We start from the raw sequence: 15693 nt of genomic DNA on the forward strand, positions 1-15693 counted from the left end.
GTAGATGGTGCATGTATATACTGACAGCCACTGCAACCACACAAGTTATCCATAGTATGCTATTCTGTTCTACTTTTTTAATAGTAGGTAGTTTATAAACACAGAAGATATATCCTAATGTTCAATATTGCTTCATCATCTTGAGTCAAGTATATGTTGTGAAGTTTTATATTTAGCACTTTCAACACTGCAGTTGCAGTTCACTGGGTTAGAAAATTGCTTTGTCACTTTAACTTCAAATAATTAAACTTAGAACTTAAAGAGCACAAGTCATTACTTCAGTATGACTTTTCAAATGAGCAACATTATTTCAGAATGGAAGAGCTATTTTAATTGTACAGTTTGGTCCCTTTTCCCCTAAAACGTCATTGTGTATCAGTATCATCTTATGTTCTCATTCCTGCCATTTCCTCTACTGAGAAGTAATGGGAGAGGTCGGGGGGAGTGTGTGTGTGTATGTAAATCTTTTTTAAAAGAAATGCATTGCGCCAACATGATGATGCAGGCAAGTCTGCCTCTTTTGCATCTGTTTCATCACTTGTTAACCTCTGTGTGCTGTATGTAGTACCTTTTGGAAAGAAGTGTACATCACATTCATATATACACAAAAGGTTAGAAAGATGTTTGGGTCAAATTCAGAAGGTAAATGGTGGTGGTAGCTGTGGCCAGTAGGTTTGTCAAAGTCACAGTAACTTCAAGTGCTGTGAGGACTGAAGGTTGGAGTTGTATTAGGAAAAGCAACCTACAGGTGTTTTTAAGAAGTGTGACAGTGTAAAGGGGACTGCTCATACAGCTTCTTACATTACCCAGTATGTTGCTTTTCCTATTACAACTCCAACCTTCTGCTTCTGAGTGTAAGTTGCTATAGCATATTGTCTCTAAACTTGACCCTTTCAATTGGGTTTCTCTTTAGATATTTTTCAAGATACACCATCGTGCTCTGCTCCCCCCCAAATGGTCATTTCAGGCTGTGGGTTTGCATCCTGTATTGTATTGACTGTCACACACCTTTTATTCCATTGGAACACTACAGAATACTACTCCATCAGATTGCCGGTAGTATTACTAATATGCTGCACTTCTAATGTTTAACATCTAACATTGGTAGTACAGCTTTCTCTAATTCTAGAACTGTTTTCCGGTTGGCGGGAGGGGGTGGATAAAGGAATGAAAAAAGTTTGGGGTGAGAGTAATGAAGGAAAGGCAGTTAATAGAAAAGAGGCTGGAGATAATGGGAGGCCAACATCAAAAAGGAGATGGATAATAAAAGCATGAGAAAAGAGAGGATGAAAAAATCACTTACAGAAAAGCTAGTTCAGGCATGGTAAGTAGAAAGAGCAATAGGGTAGGGCCTGAACTGAAGTAAGAACTTTGAAAGTCGTCTTCACCTTTTTATTCATTTTAAAAAGTTTTTTGTTCTTATTTTTACTCCTCACTATGCGGGGACATGGTCCCTTTCTGAAAAATATTTTAGGTGAACCCTGCAATAGAAAAGTAATTCAACTTTATTAAAGTAAATTCCATGATCTACTGATATGATTTTTACTCTGATATTCAACTCAATCTTAATTGACAATAGTGTGTGTATACATAAAAGTATACAAGTGATAAACTCACGAATACTTTACAGTAAATTGCATAGTATGATCCTTGCATTTGGAAAACCTCTTTATGTTCCTCTAAGGTGCCACAAATACTTCTGTTCTCTTTATGTTCATATTTATTAACTTGTTTCACTTGATCACATTGACCCTTACTATGACACATTTCTTCCTGGGAACAAATGCATAATTTTAACTGTTTTCTGGTGCAGTGTGATGCATACTTAGCCTGTGAAACATAGAAAATTCATGACTGACTAGATATTTATACATTGTTTGCAGAATTGTTGTAGCTGTCCCAGGTTCCAGGATATGAGAGAGACAAGGTAGGTGAGGTAATATCTTTTATTGCTCCAACTTCTGTTGGTGGATTTGTCCAAACCATGGGAACAGGCATGGGTACTAGGATGCCTCCCCAATATGCAAGCCTCTTAGTGGGCCACCTTGAGGAAGAATTTCTGGAAAAACACACCACAAAACCAACAATATACATGAGATACATCAGTGATATTTTCATGTTCTGGACAGAGGACCTAAACTCCCTCATTGATTTCTGCAACAACTTGAACAACCATCACCCCCATTCATCAAACTCTCTCTTGAACACTCCCGCACCAGATTCAATTTCGTGGATGCCACAATCAGCTTCAACAAAGGAACTCTACCATACAGGGTATCATCAAAGAATTATAAGCCATTCTTGATGGGGACCCCATCCTGAAAGAAAACGTTACCAAACCCACTCTTCTGGACAACAAACAACCCCCTCAGCCTTGCCAAGCTCAGGGTCAAAAGCAGGCTCCCCATAGACTAGGAACATCAACTCAAAATGGCACCAAACCCTGCCAGAACAGATGAATAACCTGCAGGCCTATCTCCACTGTTATGATGATCAAGACCGCCCATATAACATGTTTGAAGATCCATGGGTTCTACACATGCCTGTCACAGCATGTGGTGTACCTCATCCAGAGCACTAAATGCACCAACCACAACTGTGGGTGAAACGAGACAATTACTACATTCTCAAATGAATTCTCATAGAAAAATGATATACTAAAAATGCCAAATCACCCATGGGTGAACACTTTTCACAAAGCAATTACTCTGTATCTGACCTCACTCATCTTCCTCAAAAGAAACCTGCACAACATCTTCAGAAACTGAGCTTGGGAACTTAAATTCATAGTTCTGCTGGACACTAAAAACCATAGACATAACAGAGATATTGGTTTTGTGGCTCATCACAACAATTTTGTAAAACACTGTACTGCCTGCTATCTCTTGATTGCCCACTTAACTTTAAGTGATCTCCTACAACATGTGTGAACCCCTTATGCTTAATGATTTGTCCCACGTTATATTCAACTTGGACATTCTAATTACCTTCCTCAGAGTTGAGAAAGAGCTCTGTGAAGCTTGCAAGCTTGTCTTTTCCACCAACAGAAGTTGTTCCAATAAGAGAGATTACCTCATCTACGTTGTCTCTTATTTATATTGCATTTGTAATTTGGTATACATATTCTTTTTAGTAATTTCCACTTCTATTTTTTTTTTTTTTTTTTTTTTTTTATTGCACAGAGCTCTGGGATCGAAACTTTAGTGGAGGAGCTTTGCTCTAGACTAAAAGACCTTCAGAGTAAGCAAGGTGAGACTTACACTGCGTGTTTTGAGGCCAAAGAGCACATTTGTAAAGTATACAGTTTGGGGGTTTTCAGGTTGAGATGTTCTGGTCCCATTACTCTGCTCCCTTTAAATAAGGCGAACAGTTGGAAAGTAAAATGAATAATCTTTTATCAATATGTTCTTTTACCTGAAAAATGGCTATCTTCAAATGGCACTTCCTTTATGAACAGATATGCTTTTGTGTGTGTGTTCAGTTGTACCTTTTGCTTGCTTTGGTGAATTTTTATTCCTGGTCACATTGCAGCCTCAACAAAGATAAGAGATTGTGAGCTAGATTCTGTTCCTTTTTGTACATTACCACTCATTTACTAAGAATGGATTACTAAATTACAGTTATGAAACAATCAGATATATCTGTGAAAACCCACTAACATGAAGTGGGCTTGCTTAGGTGTCAGGTCATAATTTAAAGACTACATTGAATGTAACTGAGGCTGTAAATGCGACTGGACAGATCTAAGGGGAAGAATCTTTTGTTGACATTTGATATCAAAATTGAGACTGTAAAAGTGGAACCTCACAGTGCCACTCTTGCACTTTTGTGTCTCAAAATGCTACTACTGCACTATTTTCTCTCCATAAACCTCTCTTGTTAAACACTTGATCTTCATTTATACTAAAGTTCTGCAGTCCTATAATATTCACATATCATTTGGAATGACTTTGTACTACTTTACATAAAATAGTTGTAGAGTCTACAACCAGAGTTCACTGTAGCTGAACATTCATCTAACCATGGAGTAGCATATTGTGACAAATTCAACAGCAGTACACATTCAGTCAATTTAAAATTGTCTTGCTCACTCATGAAAAATAGAAATAATAAATAAAAATTAATAAATATTTCACTCTTTCTTAAATAAGACTTTTCTCTCTGAAAATAAAACAAACCAAGAAAGTTGTATTTTAGTAGTCTTGTTTCATTGTGCAGCCAAAAGGCCGTTGTGGCAATACTTCTAAACAGAAACCCTTTAAAAACGTCCGAAAACAAAAACAAAAAAGTTAAAATAAGTAAATATATTTTTCCCTTTTTGATAGTTCTCTTTTCATACTTATATATGCAACCCTGATTCACATCTTAAACTGTTACTTTCTTTTGCTTCAATTTTTCAGAAGTAAATGAATCTAACTGTTCTAAACATGATTTCAGATGTTATAAGTCATGCTCTTTGGATTTCACTGTTTATAAGAACATCTGTGTATCACTGTGAGCACCAGGATAAGTATAACTCTTTTTAAGCGTAAAAAGGAGCACACACTCAACATTCACAGTGAGTTCTTCGGGTTGCTTTTCAGAGACCCCCTCGAGCTGCCTCTGTGTTGTTGATTATATAAAACCATTTATTTTGATTTGAGTAAAAAAGATAAGTATGTACATCAACTGCATTTTTATATCTTGTATATTTTCATAGGAAAATTCAGAATACTGTATTATACACAGCCCTTGCAACTGAAATCCCCCCTCTGCACTTCTCCTTCCCACCACAAAAATAATTACACTACTTGCTCTGGAGTTTAATTTTTTTCCCCACTGATATACATGAGCAGTTAGATGCCAGAACCAATAGCGATTACGTATTAAATAAATGGACAATTAGTGTTTTATTTTACATGTAGAATTTCCAAAAGAGGTTAAGGACATTGACAAACTAAGGAGAGTATAAAGCTGAATTGGAAAAGAGTGTAGCTAGGGCATAGTGTAGCCCACAGTTGCATCCTGGTCATCTTTGGTGAAATTAATGGGGCTTAATGAGATTATTTTAGAAACTCTCAATCTTAGGTTACACTCTATAACAATTTTTGTACATGAAATTGTTTTTATTGCTAAGTATTAATAGATTACCATATATTATTGTAAATATCTAACTACTGGTATATATCCTGTGTTTTTGTTAGATACTTTTAGTTTATATTTAATAACTTTCTGAATTTCTCTCTAAAACTAAGGTGTAACTTTCTGACGTTTTGTTTCATAACAGAGGAGAAGATTCACAAAAAGTTAGAGGGTTCTTTGTCTCCTGAGGCTGATTTATCTCCCACAGCAAAGGATCAAGTGGAAATGTATGTTTTGTTTTGTTTTTTTAACTTGAAACTTAAAATCTTCTAAATACAGTAGTTAAAAAGTAAAATGTTTAATGAAAATCAGGAAATGTAAAGTTATTCCTAGAGTCCCCTTTTGCACATGTAGTGTTCTAGGGGTTCGATGCCTTATATATTTGCAACAAGGCCAACTTTATTTTTGTTGACACTTGTGGAATTGAATTTTTAAACTGTAGTGTTCTATTTATTTAATTTTTTCTAATTTTTATTAAAGGGACTGTATCAGCTAGACAACTTAAAGTGCTAAAAGTAGTTTCATGTACAATTCCAATCTTTTTTCCCTATGCCAGATTTGTGGTGGTATAATTATGGTATTATATCTTTAAGACAGTGTTGTCTTCCATACAAAAAGGGGAAAGTATGAAGTCCACTGTAAACAAAGTGCTGGTACCACTGAAAACAATAGGAGTTTTGCTTTTGACTTCTTTGGGGAAAGAAGTAAGATTTTGTCTTCATCTTTCAGTTAAAGAATTATAAGCAACCTTTCATATACTGAGGTAGCAACAGGTAAAGTATGTCAGACAGAAGTGTCATTAAGTTGACAATATCTTTTTTTTTTTTAAAAAGAGAAAAATTATGATACCTTAATGTTCAAAATGATATTCAAAGAAACTTACGTAGTGAGTTTAATGTTCAAATAACTGACCTCAACACTGCTTATTACAGCATCCACTGATAATTGTGCCAATTTACAGATCTCAGAGAATTGTAAACGTGTATTTGAAAGGGTAGTCACTGGAAAAAAAGTTTCCCTGTATAGATATCTTGAATATCGATCTCAGAAATCATTTAAAGTTAAGGAAAATAATGTATTTCAGACTTGTCTGCATTGGTGAAACTTAACAAAAAAAATTGCAACTAGTGCAAGCCCTAGTGTAGTTAAAGCTGTGGTAGCAGTGCCTCTTTTTACCGTAGAAACATAGAATCATAGAACTGGAAGGGATCTCAAGAGGTCATCTAGTCCAGTCCCCTACATGTTAATTTAAACTTCACTAATTTAAAGGAGACAGTTTGTTTGGCATTCTGTACAAACAAGTACAAACTATTATCTAAGCAGATCATATGCATGTTACGTGGTTTGTTAGGGGGAGGCTATTTTTGAAATGGGATGGGGCATGGTGGTGGATTGAGAAATGTGACTTTATTAAAGTGGCTTTTAAGACTCTTTTTGGATCCCATAATTTTACAGTTGATCTAAACGATATATAACATAATAATTTTAAGAACATACAGGGATTATGGTGTTCCTACTTGTGATGTGCATGCCAGAGAGTCTCAGGTAACATATGCTTAGGACCCTGATTTTAAAGCAGTATTTGAGTAGGCTGTTTCCATGGCTTGGCTCAAATGAAAAATATATTTGAAAAGCTTATCACAGTGGCTATAACAAGCATTTTATACAGATGTTCCCAGAGTTTGTGGTAACTAGAATGTATATTCAAAACTTCACTTGTTAATGCAAATTAGTATCATGTATTAGTCATAATTTGCTTTTCTTTTAAAAAATTTAGATATATCAAACTACAGAATCATAGAATTGTAGGTCTGGAAGGGACCTTGAGCAGTCATCAGGTCCAGCCCCCTGCACTGTGGTAGGACCAAGTAAACCCAGACCATCCCTGAAAGGTGTTTGTCTAACTTGTTTTTAAAAGCTTCCAGTGATGGGGAATCCACAACCTCCCTTGGAAGCCTATTCCAGTGCTTAATTACCCTTATAGTTAAAGATTTTCCTAATAGCTAACCTAATCTCCCTTACTGAAGATTAAACCCATTATATTTTGTCCTACCTTCAGTGGACATAGAGAACAATTGATCATCATCCTCTTTAACATATTGGAAGACTGTTATCCAGTCCCCCCTCAGTCTTCTTTTGTCAAGACTAAACATGCACAGGTTTTTCCACCTTTGCTCATAGGACAGGTTTTCTAAACTTTTCATCATTTTTGTTGCTCTCCTCTGGATTCTTCCCAGTTTGTCCACATTCTTCCTAAATTGTGGCCCCCAGGTTTGGACATAGTACTCCAGCTGGAGCATCATGAATGTCAAATAGAGTGAGACTTTTACCTGCTGTGTCTTACATGCAATATTCCTGTTAATACACCCCAGAATCATTTTAGTCTTTTTTGCAGCTGCATCACATTGACAACTTATATTCAGTTTGTGGTCCACTATAACATCCAGATCCTTTTCATCAGCACTATCTCCTAGCCAGTTATTCCCCCATTTTGTAGCTGTGCATTTGAATTTTCCTTCCTAAATGAAGTACTTTGCACTTCTGTTTATTGAATTTCATCTTGAATTCAGACTAATTCTTCTAATTTGTCAACATCATTTTGAATTTTAAATCTGTCCTCCAAAGTGCTTGCAACCCCTCCCAGTTTGGTATCATTTGCAAATTTTATAAACACTCTCTACTCCATTGTACAAGTCATTAATGAAAATATTGAATAGTACTGGACCCAGGACTGACCCCTACAGAATCCTACTGGATATACCCTCCCAGCTTGACAGCAACTCTTTGCGTATGGTCTCTCAACCAGTTTTGCACTAATTTTATAGTAATTTCATCTAGACCCCATTTCCCCAGTTAACTTATGAGAATGTCATGTGGACCTATGTGAAAAGCCTTACTAAAAAGCAAGGTACATCACATCTACTGCTTCCTCCCTATCCATTAGGTCAGTAATCCTATCAAAAGAGGAAATTAGGTTGGCTTGACATGATTTGTTCTTGACAAATCCATGCTGCCTATTCTGTATAACCCTATTATCCTCCAGGTGCTTACAATTTGATTGTTGCTGATGTAGGAAGTTTCTCGTGTTGCATATATGTAAGTGATTTGACAATTGATAGATTGGCTTACAGCTTCTGTAGAGCATTGAGTAGTGCAGTTTTAATAGGGAAATCATAAATTCCAAACAGTTAAAAGTTAAAAATTCCTAGTGAAAAGCTATGTCATCTGATAACTTCATAACTGAACCTTCATGGTTTTGAGCATCCTCAGCTCCCATTGGCTTCAGTAGGAATTGAGGGTGCTCAGCACCTTTCAGGATTGTATATATTGTGGGATTTTAAAATATAATTATCTAAACATAGTTCTGTGCACACTTTTAGGTGGTTTTCTGTTGTATCATCATTCAAATACACTAAATTATGCTTGGTATTTGGGCTCTCTTGGGTTGTAAAATATTCTAGTGATTATGAAGTAAAATAACGTGAAAAAAGCAAAATTGGAAATTAAGTATTTCAAAAGTGCCCATAGAAGTTCTAAAAACTGAATTTAAATACCACTTTTCTTTTTCTTTCAGGTATTATGAAGCATTTCCTCCTCTTTCTGAGAAGCCAATTTGCCTGCAAGAAATTATGACTGTATGGAATAAATCCAAAGTTTGCTCTTACTCTAGCTCCTCATCTTCATCCAATGCTCCACCAACTAGCACCGATACATCCTCTCCAAAGGACTGCAATAGTGAAAGTGAAGTAACTAAAGAGAGAAGTAACAAAGTGTCTGCCACTGTACATGAAAGAACCCAGCAGAAAAAAAGTAAAACTGAGAGAGAGAACAAGTTCAGTAATGGCACTGTTGAAGATAAGCCTGCTTTATATAAAAAGCAAGTCCGACATAAGTCTGAGGGAAAAATGCGTCCTCGCTCCTGGTCGTCTGGTTCCAGTGAAGCAGGCTCAAGTTCAAGTGGTAATCAAGGTGAATTAAAAGCATCAGTGAAATGTATTAAAGTAAGACATAAAACAAGGGAGGTTCGAAATAAAAAGGGGCGGAATGGGCAAAGCAGGCTTTCAGTGAAGACTGGTGAAAAGACTGAAAGAAAAATCCATAGTGGAAGTAGCAGCAGCAGTGGATCGATCAAACAGCTGTGTAAAAGGGGTAAAAGACCATTAAAAGAAATTGGAAGGAAAGAAACTGGCAGTAATGATGGAAAAGATCTGTATTTAAACAGCAGAAACGAAAAGGAATATAAAGAAGAACCCTTGTGGTATACTGAGCCGATTACAGAATACTTTGTTCCTCTGAGCAGAAAAAGTAAGCTTGAGACTACATACCGCAACAGACAAGATACGTGTGATATAACATCAGAGGCTGTAGAAGAATTGTCCGAATCAGTGCATGGTCTTTGTATTAGCAACAATAATATTCATAAAACATACCTCGCAGCAGGTACTTTTATTGATGGTCACTTTGTAGAAATGCCTGCCGTTCTAAATGAGGATATTGACCTCACTGGGACCTCAATATGTTCTCAACCAGAGGACGACAAATATTTGGATGATGTTCATCTGTCAGAACTAACACACTTCTATGAAGTGGATATTGATCAATCCATGTTGGATCCTGGTGCCTCAGATAAAATGCAAGGAGAAAGTCGGATTTTGAATATGATTCGACAAAAAAGTAAAGAGAAACCTGATTTTGAGGCAGAATGTTGCATAGTGTTAGATGGAATGGAGTTGCAAGGGGAAAGTGCAATATGGACAGATTCAACCAGCTCTGTTGGTGCTGAAGGGTGGTTCTTGCAAGACCTTAGTAATTTAGCTCAATTTTGGGAGTGCTGTTCATCTTCTAGCTCTGGTGATGCAGATGGGGAAAGTTTTGGAGCAGATTCTCCTATCTTAGATAGCACAATGCTTAATTCACACATGCTTGCTGGCAATCAAGAGCTCTTTTCGGATATTAATGAAGGGTCTGGTATAAACTCTTGTTTTTCAGTGTTTGAAGTGCAATGCAGAGATTCTGTTTTACCATTTTCTTTTGAAACACTCAATTTGGGAAATGAAAATGCAGATTCTAGTAGCAGTGCTAATATGCTTGGAAAGACACAGTCTAGATTGCTAATATGGACCAAAAATAGTGCCTTTGATGAAAATGAACACTGTTCCAATCTTTCAACAAGAACTTGTAGTCCATGGTCACACTCGGAAGAAACACGTTCAGACAATGAAACTTTAAATATTCCATTTGAAGAATCCACACAATTTAATGCAGAAGATATTAATTATGTAGTTCCTAGGGTGTCTTCAAGTTATGTAGATGAAGAAATTCTAGATTTTTTTCAAGAAGAAACCTGCCAGCAACAAGCTAGAACTTTAGGAGAAATACCCACTTTGGTTTTCAAAAAAAAATCTAAACTAGAATCTGTCTGTGGTATTCAGCTAGAACAAAAAGGAGAAGGTAAAGATTATGAAACAACACAAGTGTCTAGTGAAAGCAGCCCACATGGAGATGGCTATAGCTCAGGGGTTATTAAAGACATTTGGACAAATATGACAGACAGAAATTCTGCAGCAATGGTAGAGATAGAAGGAATAGAAGATGAATTGTTTTCAACTGATGTAAATAATTACTGCTGCTGTTTAGATACTGAAGCAAAAGTTGAAACCCTCCAGAAACCTAATAAGGCAGTGCAGAGATCGGAGTATCATCTTTGGGAAGGTCAAAAAGAGAACTTGGAGAAGAGAGCATTTGTTGCAAATGATTTATCAGAAATAGATGGTGGTGATTATACTACACCATCAAAACCTTGGGACATAAACCAGGATAAAGAAAACTCATTTATACTTGGTGGTGTGTATGGCGAGCTCAAAACATTTAATAGTGATGGAGAATGGGCACTGGTGCCCCCCAGTCACACAAAAGGAAGCTTATTACAGTGTGCAGCTTCTGATGTCGTGACAATAGCTGGTACAGATGTCTTCATGACACCAGGAAACAGCTTTGCTCCTGGTCACAGGCAATTATGGAGGCCATTTGTATCATTTGAACAGAATGAGCAATCGAAGAATGGAGATAATGGATTGAATAAAGGGTTTTCTTTTATCTTCCATGAAGACTTACTGGGAGCTTGTGGTAACTTTCAAGTTGAAGAACCTGGACTTGAATATTCATTCTCTTCCTTTGACCTGAACAATCCATTTTCACAAGTTCTTCATGTAGAGTGTTCATTCGAACCAGAAGGAATTGCATCTTTCAGCCCTAGTTTTAAACCCAAATCAATTCTGTGCTCTGATTCTGACAGTGAAGTTTTTCATCCCAGGATATGTGGTGTTGACAGGACGCAGTACAGGGCTATACGGATTTCTCCAAGGACTCACTTTCGCCCAATTTCTGCATCTGAGCTTTCTCCAGGGGGTGGAAGTGAGTCAGAATTTGAGTCAGAAAAAGATGAGGGAAGTATTCCAGCCCCTTCTCAAGTAGATGTGTTTGAAGATCCACAAGCAGATCTCAAACCACTAGAAGAAGATGCAGAAAAAGAAGGGCACTACTATGGAAAGTTAGAGCTTGAATCTGGAAAATTCCTTCCCAGATTAAAGAAGTCTGGAATGGAGAAAAGTGCACAAACATCACTGGATTCCCAGGAAGAATCAGTTGGAATGTTGCCAGTCGGAAACCAAAATCCCTGCTTAAAGTGCAGTGTGAAAGAATCACTCGATATGAGGGATGTGGAAAATTCCCAAATAAACTGCAGAATAGTGGAGCAACATGAAGAAATTAACAGGTTTTGCAATTGCAAAGCAGGTTGCCATTTTCCTACGTATGCGGATAATCCTGTTTCTTCAGGAGAGCTGGAAGAGGTATGTGTAGATGTAAGATTATCGGATTTGCAGCTAGCAACAGTCAATAAATAGATTGTTTATGCAACACCAATTCTAGTAATTTGGTATTTTGGTTTAATGGATGAGATCTGATTCTTCGATAGCAAAGTTAATGATCTAATGGTAGTAATTATTGGGTCATCTTACATAAGCAAATATCTCAGTGTTTTAAAAATTCATGTATTGAAAGATTAAGTAAACTTTTCCTTTTTTTGGTTTGTCTGATTTATATGTAATCTGATGAAAAAATGTGTTTAAATTCCTAGCTTGACAATACTGAAACATGAAGCGAGCATGTTAAAATAGAATATTGTAATCCTAAATCGGTTCTTTCAATATCTTTACTAACAGAGCATTATATATTTTTCGTAGTCAGAAGTTTTACATTTTTACACTTGAGTAAAACGCATTCATTTGCCAAACAGGACAATAATCAATGTTTTGATCACGTCTGTTTTAGTTTATTGAATTGCCATGTCCTGGTCAATACTTCAAAGGGGAAAATGAATTATAGGCTTGGAATATTAATTAAATTCTAGAAAAATTAGGTTTTTTGCTGAGCAGAATCTTTCAAAATGGAAATTCAAAAATATTGTTAGCCTCTCAGGTTAAATTTATGTGAATGTGTTCTTGTATTAAGGATTAAAAAATTAAATCCTTTATAGAAGGATACTAATTACACTTGATGATTAAGTGTTATGCTTAAACAAAGCACATGAGATCTTTTATAGGGGAGAAGGCAACGCGCCACATTTATTGAGAATATAGCAGTTAGGATATGCTTTTTAGTCACACACGCACACACACCATGCACACAGTCCCGCCACTCGATGTTTACAGTTACCCGTCCAGAGTTTGGATCAATCTAGTGGCCAGCCAGATTGGTCGCAGAGGGGAGCCAGGCTCTGTCGGTCACAATCCATCGTTTCTGGAGTAGTGGCAAGATGAACAGGCAAAGCACCCTGTTCTTATAGTCTTTTTGTTGTTGTTGTTGAAGTCTATGGATTTTGCTGTGTCAGTTTATGACCGGTTACTTCTTAATTGGTATTATTTGTTGATGATAACATTCCAAAACACCTCCGAGAGGGTAATTCTGTCCCAGATTTGATTTAATCAGTTGTCTTTAGGGGTGCCAGCCTCCACCTCAGGGTCATCAGTCTGCCTTTCCTCAATCATGGATGCGCGTTAATGATTCTCTGGCGTCAATAAGTCTCGATAAGTGTCTTTGCTCCTCCTTTTTTGACCATCTGGTTAACAATGGCCTTTATACGTTTTGTTTTTTTTTCCTGATGCATGCATTCCTTATTCACACAAACAGTCTTTTACAGAGACCTCTGAGAATAAAAACAGCAGTATTTTATATCGAGTGAAAATACATTGTAAATTAAACCTTGCTAAATTTTATAACCAAAACAATTCACATTGAGGCCCAGGCCTTTAACGTTCCTCTAATCTACTTAACATAGACATGATACAGGAGGGCCCAATTTGTAATGAATATGGGAAACAGAATCCCATAGTCACAGAGGGTCATTCCTTTCTGCTATTCAAAAAGGGTGGCTGGCAGGATTTAATCAAACCATACATTAATTCTCATAGTACAATTATAAAATCCTGCTCCTACACAAGCACTATCAGACTTAATAAAAAACATAATAATTTTAAGATTCATCATTTATACAGAATTTTTATTTAGCCATGGCTTGACATGATTTACTTAGCTTGATGTGGTGCAGTAGACTTCTCTAGTACACATCTGTAGTCACCACAAATATACTCTCCAGTTTCTTTTTTAACCCTGCATGTGGAATGACAGGATGACAGCACAAGTTGAATTCTCATGAGCACAGTTCAGACTGCTGGAATATCACTCCCTTTGCCCCAATCTTGCCACAGGAGTCACCAAGATTGTAACTACACTTCCTACATCAGTTTGGAATAGAAATGCTGGAATATCATACATTACCCCCCCCCCCCCTTCCCTGGTGGAGAGAACCACTAGGCTCTTTATTCCCATCATTTTTCTTCCCTGCCCATCCATCCATCCAAAGCATGCATGTCCTTGATAAGGAACTTTTCTGCATCAATTCCCCTGCTCAGTGCATGGTGCCTGGTGCCAGATAATCACAGTGCTTAGTAAGAACCTTTGGCTTGAGCTGCTAGTTGAAATTATCCAGTGATGTCTTTCCTCCCTAATCTTCGTGCTGTGGGGGAACACCAAGGGGCTTCCCACTCTTGGATCTGCTTCTATCACACAGCCAGGTGGGAACTCTATATAGCTACAAAGTTCTAAGCAGCTGAGCCATATGAAGCTCCAAATCACAGTCATTTGGTTCATTGCTTTAGAATATAGAATGCAGCCTAAAGTTAGCTCCTTCCTAAAGTGGACAGAGGAACCTTGTTGCAGCTTCAACTGTGGAGAGGCTGTGGGCCAGGTCCCCAGGAGTAGCTCTTCCAACTCAGAACAGGTCAAGAGGATAGGGAAATAAGAGGCTTTACAACTCCCTGATTCTGTTTCCTGGGTGTAGTTTAAAGCAGTCTCTGGTCTTCTCTAAGTTACACCGGCTGGGTTGTGTTGAAATCACTGTGCCAGTCCTGTACCATCTGAGGATTCTTGCACATTGAGAGAATCATTGGGTAATTAAGATGAATTTACAACAATGGACTTACAAAAATGGCTGCATCAGAAGCCATGTCTTGACCCTGTTTCGTTTTAACAAGAAGTCTTTTTAAATACATGATTTTTTTTTTTAAAGTTGAGTAGAGCAGGAGAACAAGGTGCCATAGGCAGAATACCTGGGGATTGTTACAGAAAGCTTAGAACTATCACTCTAAGTCCATTAGTAAGAGAATAGAGTTCTAAGAACTGAAGCAAACTTTTTGGTGACCTAGACTATTTAGTAAACTCTAATGAGTGTAGAGGACTACTATGAATTCTATTAAATGTATAAACTCCATATTGCTAAGTCTTCTGTGAAATGGATTTGTTTTATTTAAGGGTTGGAATTATTTTATTTGGTTTGATTTTATTTAGTACTCATGAAACTGAAAATTCTAGAGCTGGGATGACTCAGGCATTTGGTGGGCAGGGCTCCCAATACATGTGAATATTATTGGTAATACAGTTCTTCTTCAAGTGGCTCTGCATATTGCCACTTACGGGTAATGCATTGTCTGGTGCTGCCTAACAGTAGAACCTTTGCCAAGCAGTGCCCATTATAGCGCATGTGCTCCCCCTCCTACCTCTCCATTCATCATTTCCAAACATTCTGAGGGAGTGGAGGGGAAAGGAAAATTAGTGGATCCCTGGACTCATGGAGTGAGGAATAGCTTTGGTTTTCTTGGATTTAGTTTAGCTTAGCCCTTTGGCCAAATTAAGAGCCAAAAACAATAGAAGAAACAAAAATCGAACAACCTCCATTTCCAGATAAACAATTTCTGAGAGTCAGAGGGAGACTGCCATCCAGCAGGAGAACTTACACATGACTGCAGCCTGTTCAGGAGAGAGAGATGACTTTATCAACCCTGGGAAACAGGAGATGATAGAGACAACCTTTCCTGTTACCTAGATTACTCTGAAAAGCTAGAAGACTCTTCAGGTGCACTACTCCTTTTGACTAGGACTAAACAAGAGGGCAGGAGAATGTCTCCTCCCTAACTTTCACCCTGGGAGGATACCACTATCCTTGAATTTTTTTTT

The 15693-nt window shown here is 37.3% G+C and overlaps 1 protein-coding gene across 2 annotated transcripts in view; it reads left to right on the forward strand.

The window, feature by feature from the left end:
* KIAA0232 (KIAA0232 ortholog) overlaps window positions 1-15693 on the forward strand; it is a 106274-nt gene that overhangs the window by 73581 nt on the left and 17000 nt on the right. For both annotated transcript variants that reach the window (XM_074951727.1, XM_074951729.1), the window contains exons 4-6: window positions 3183-3249; window positions 5267-5348; window positions 8696-11972. In XM_074951727.1, coding sequence (XP_074807828.1) covers window positions 3183-3249; window positions 5267-5348; window positions 8696-11972 — 3426 coding nt within the window. The remainder of the gene's footprint in view (window positions 1-3182; window positions 3250-5266; window positions 5349-8695; window positions 11973-15693) is intronic.

The sequence above is a fragment of the Natator depressus genome, chromosome 4, assembly GCF_965152275.1.
Source record: "Natator depressus isolate rNatDep1 chromosome 4, rNatDep2.hap1, whole genome shotgun sequence".
In the NCBI taxonomy this organism is placed as follows: domain Eukaryota; kingdom Metazoa; phylum Chordata; order Testudines; family Cheloniidae; genus Natator; species Natator depressus.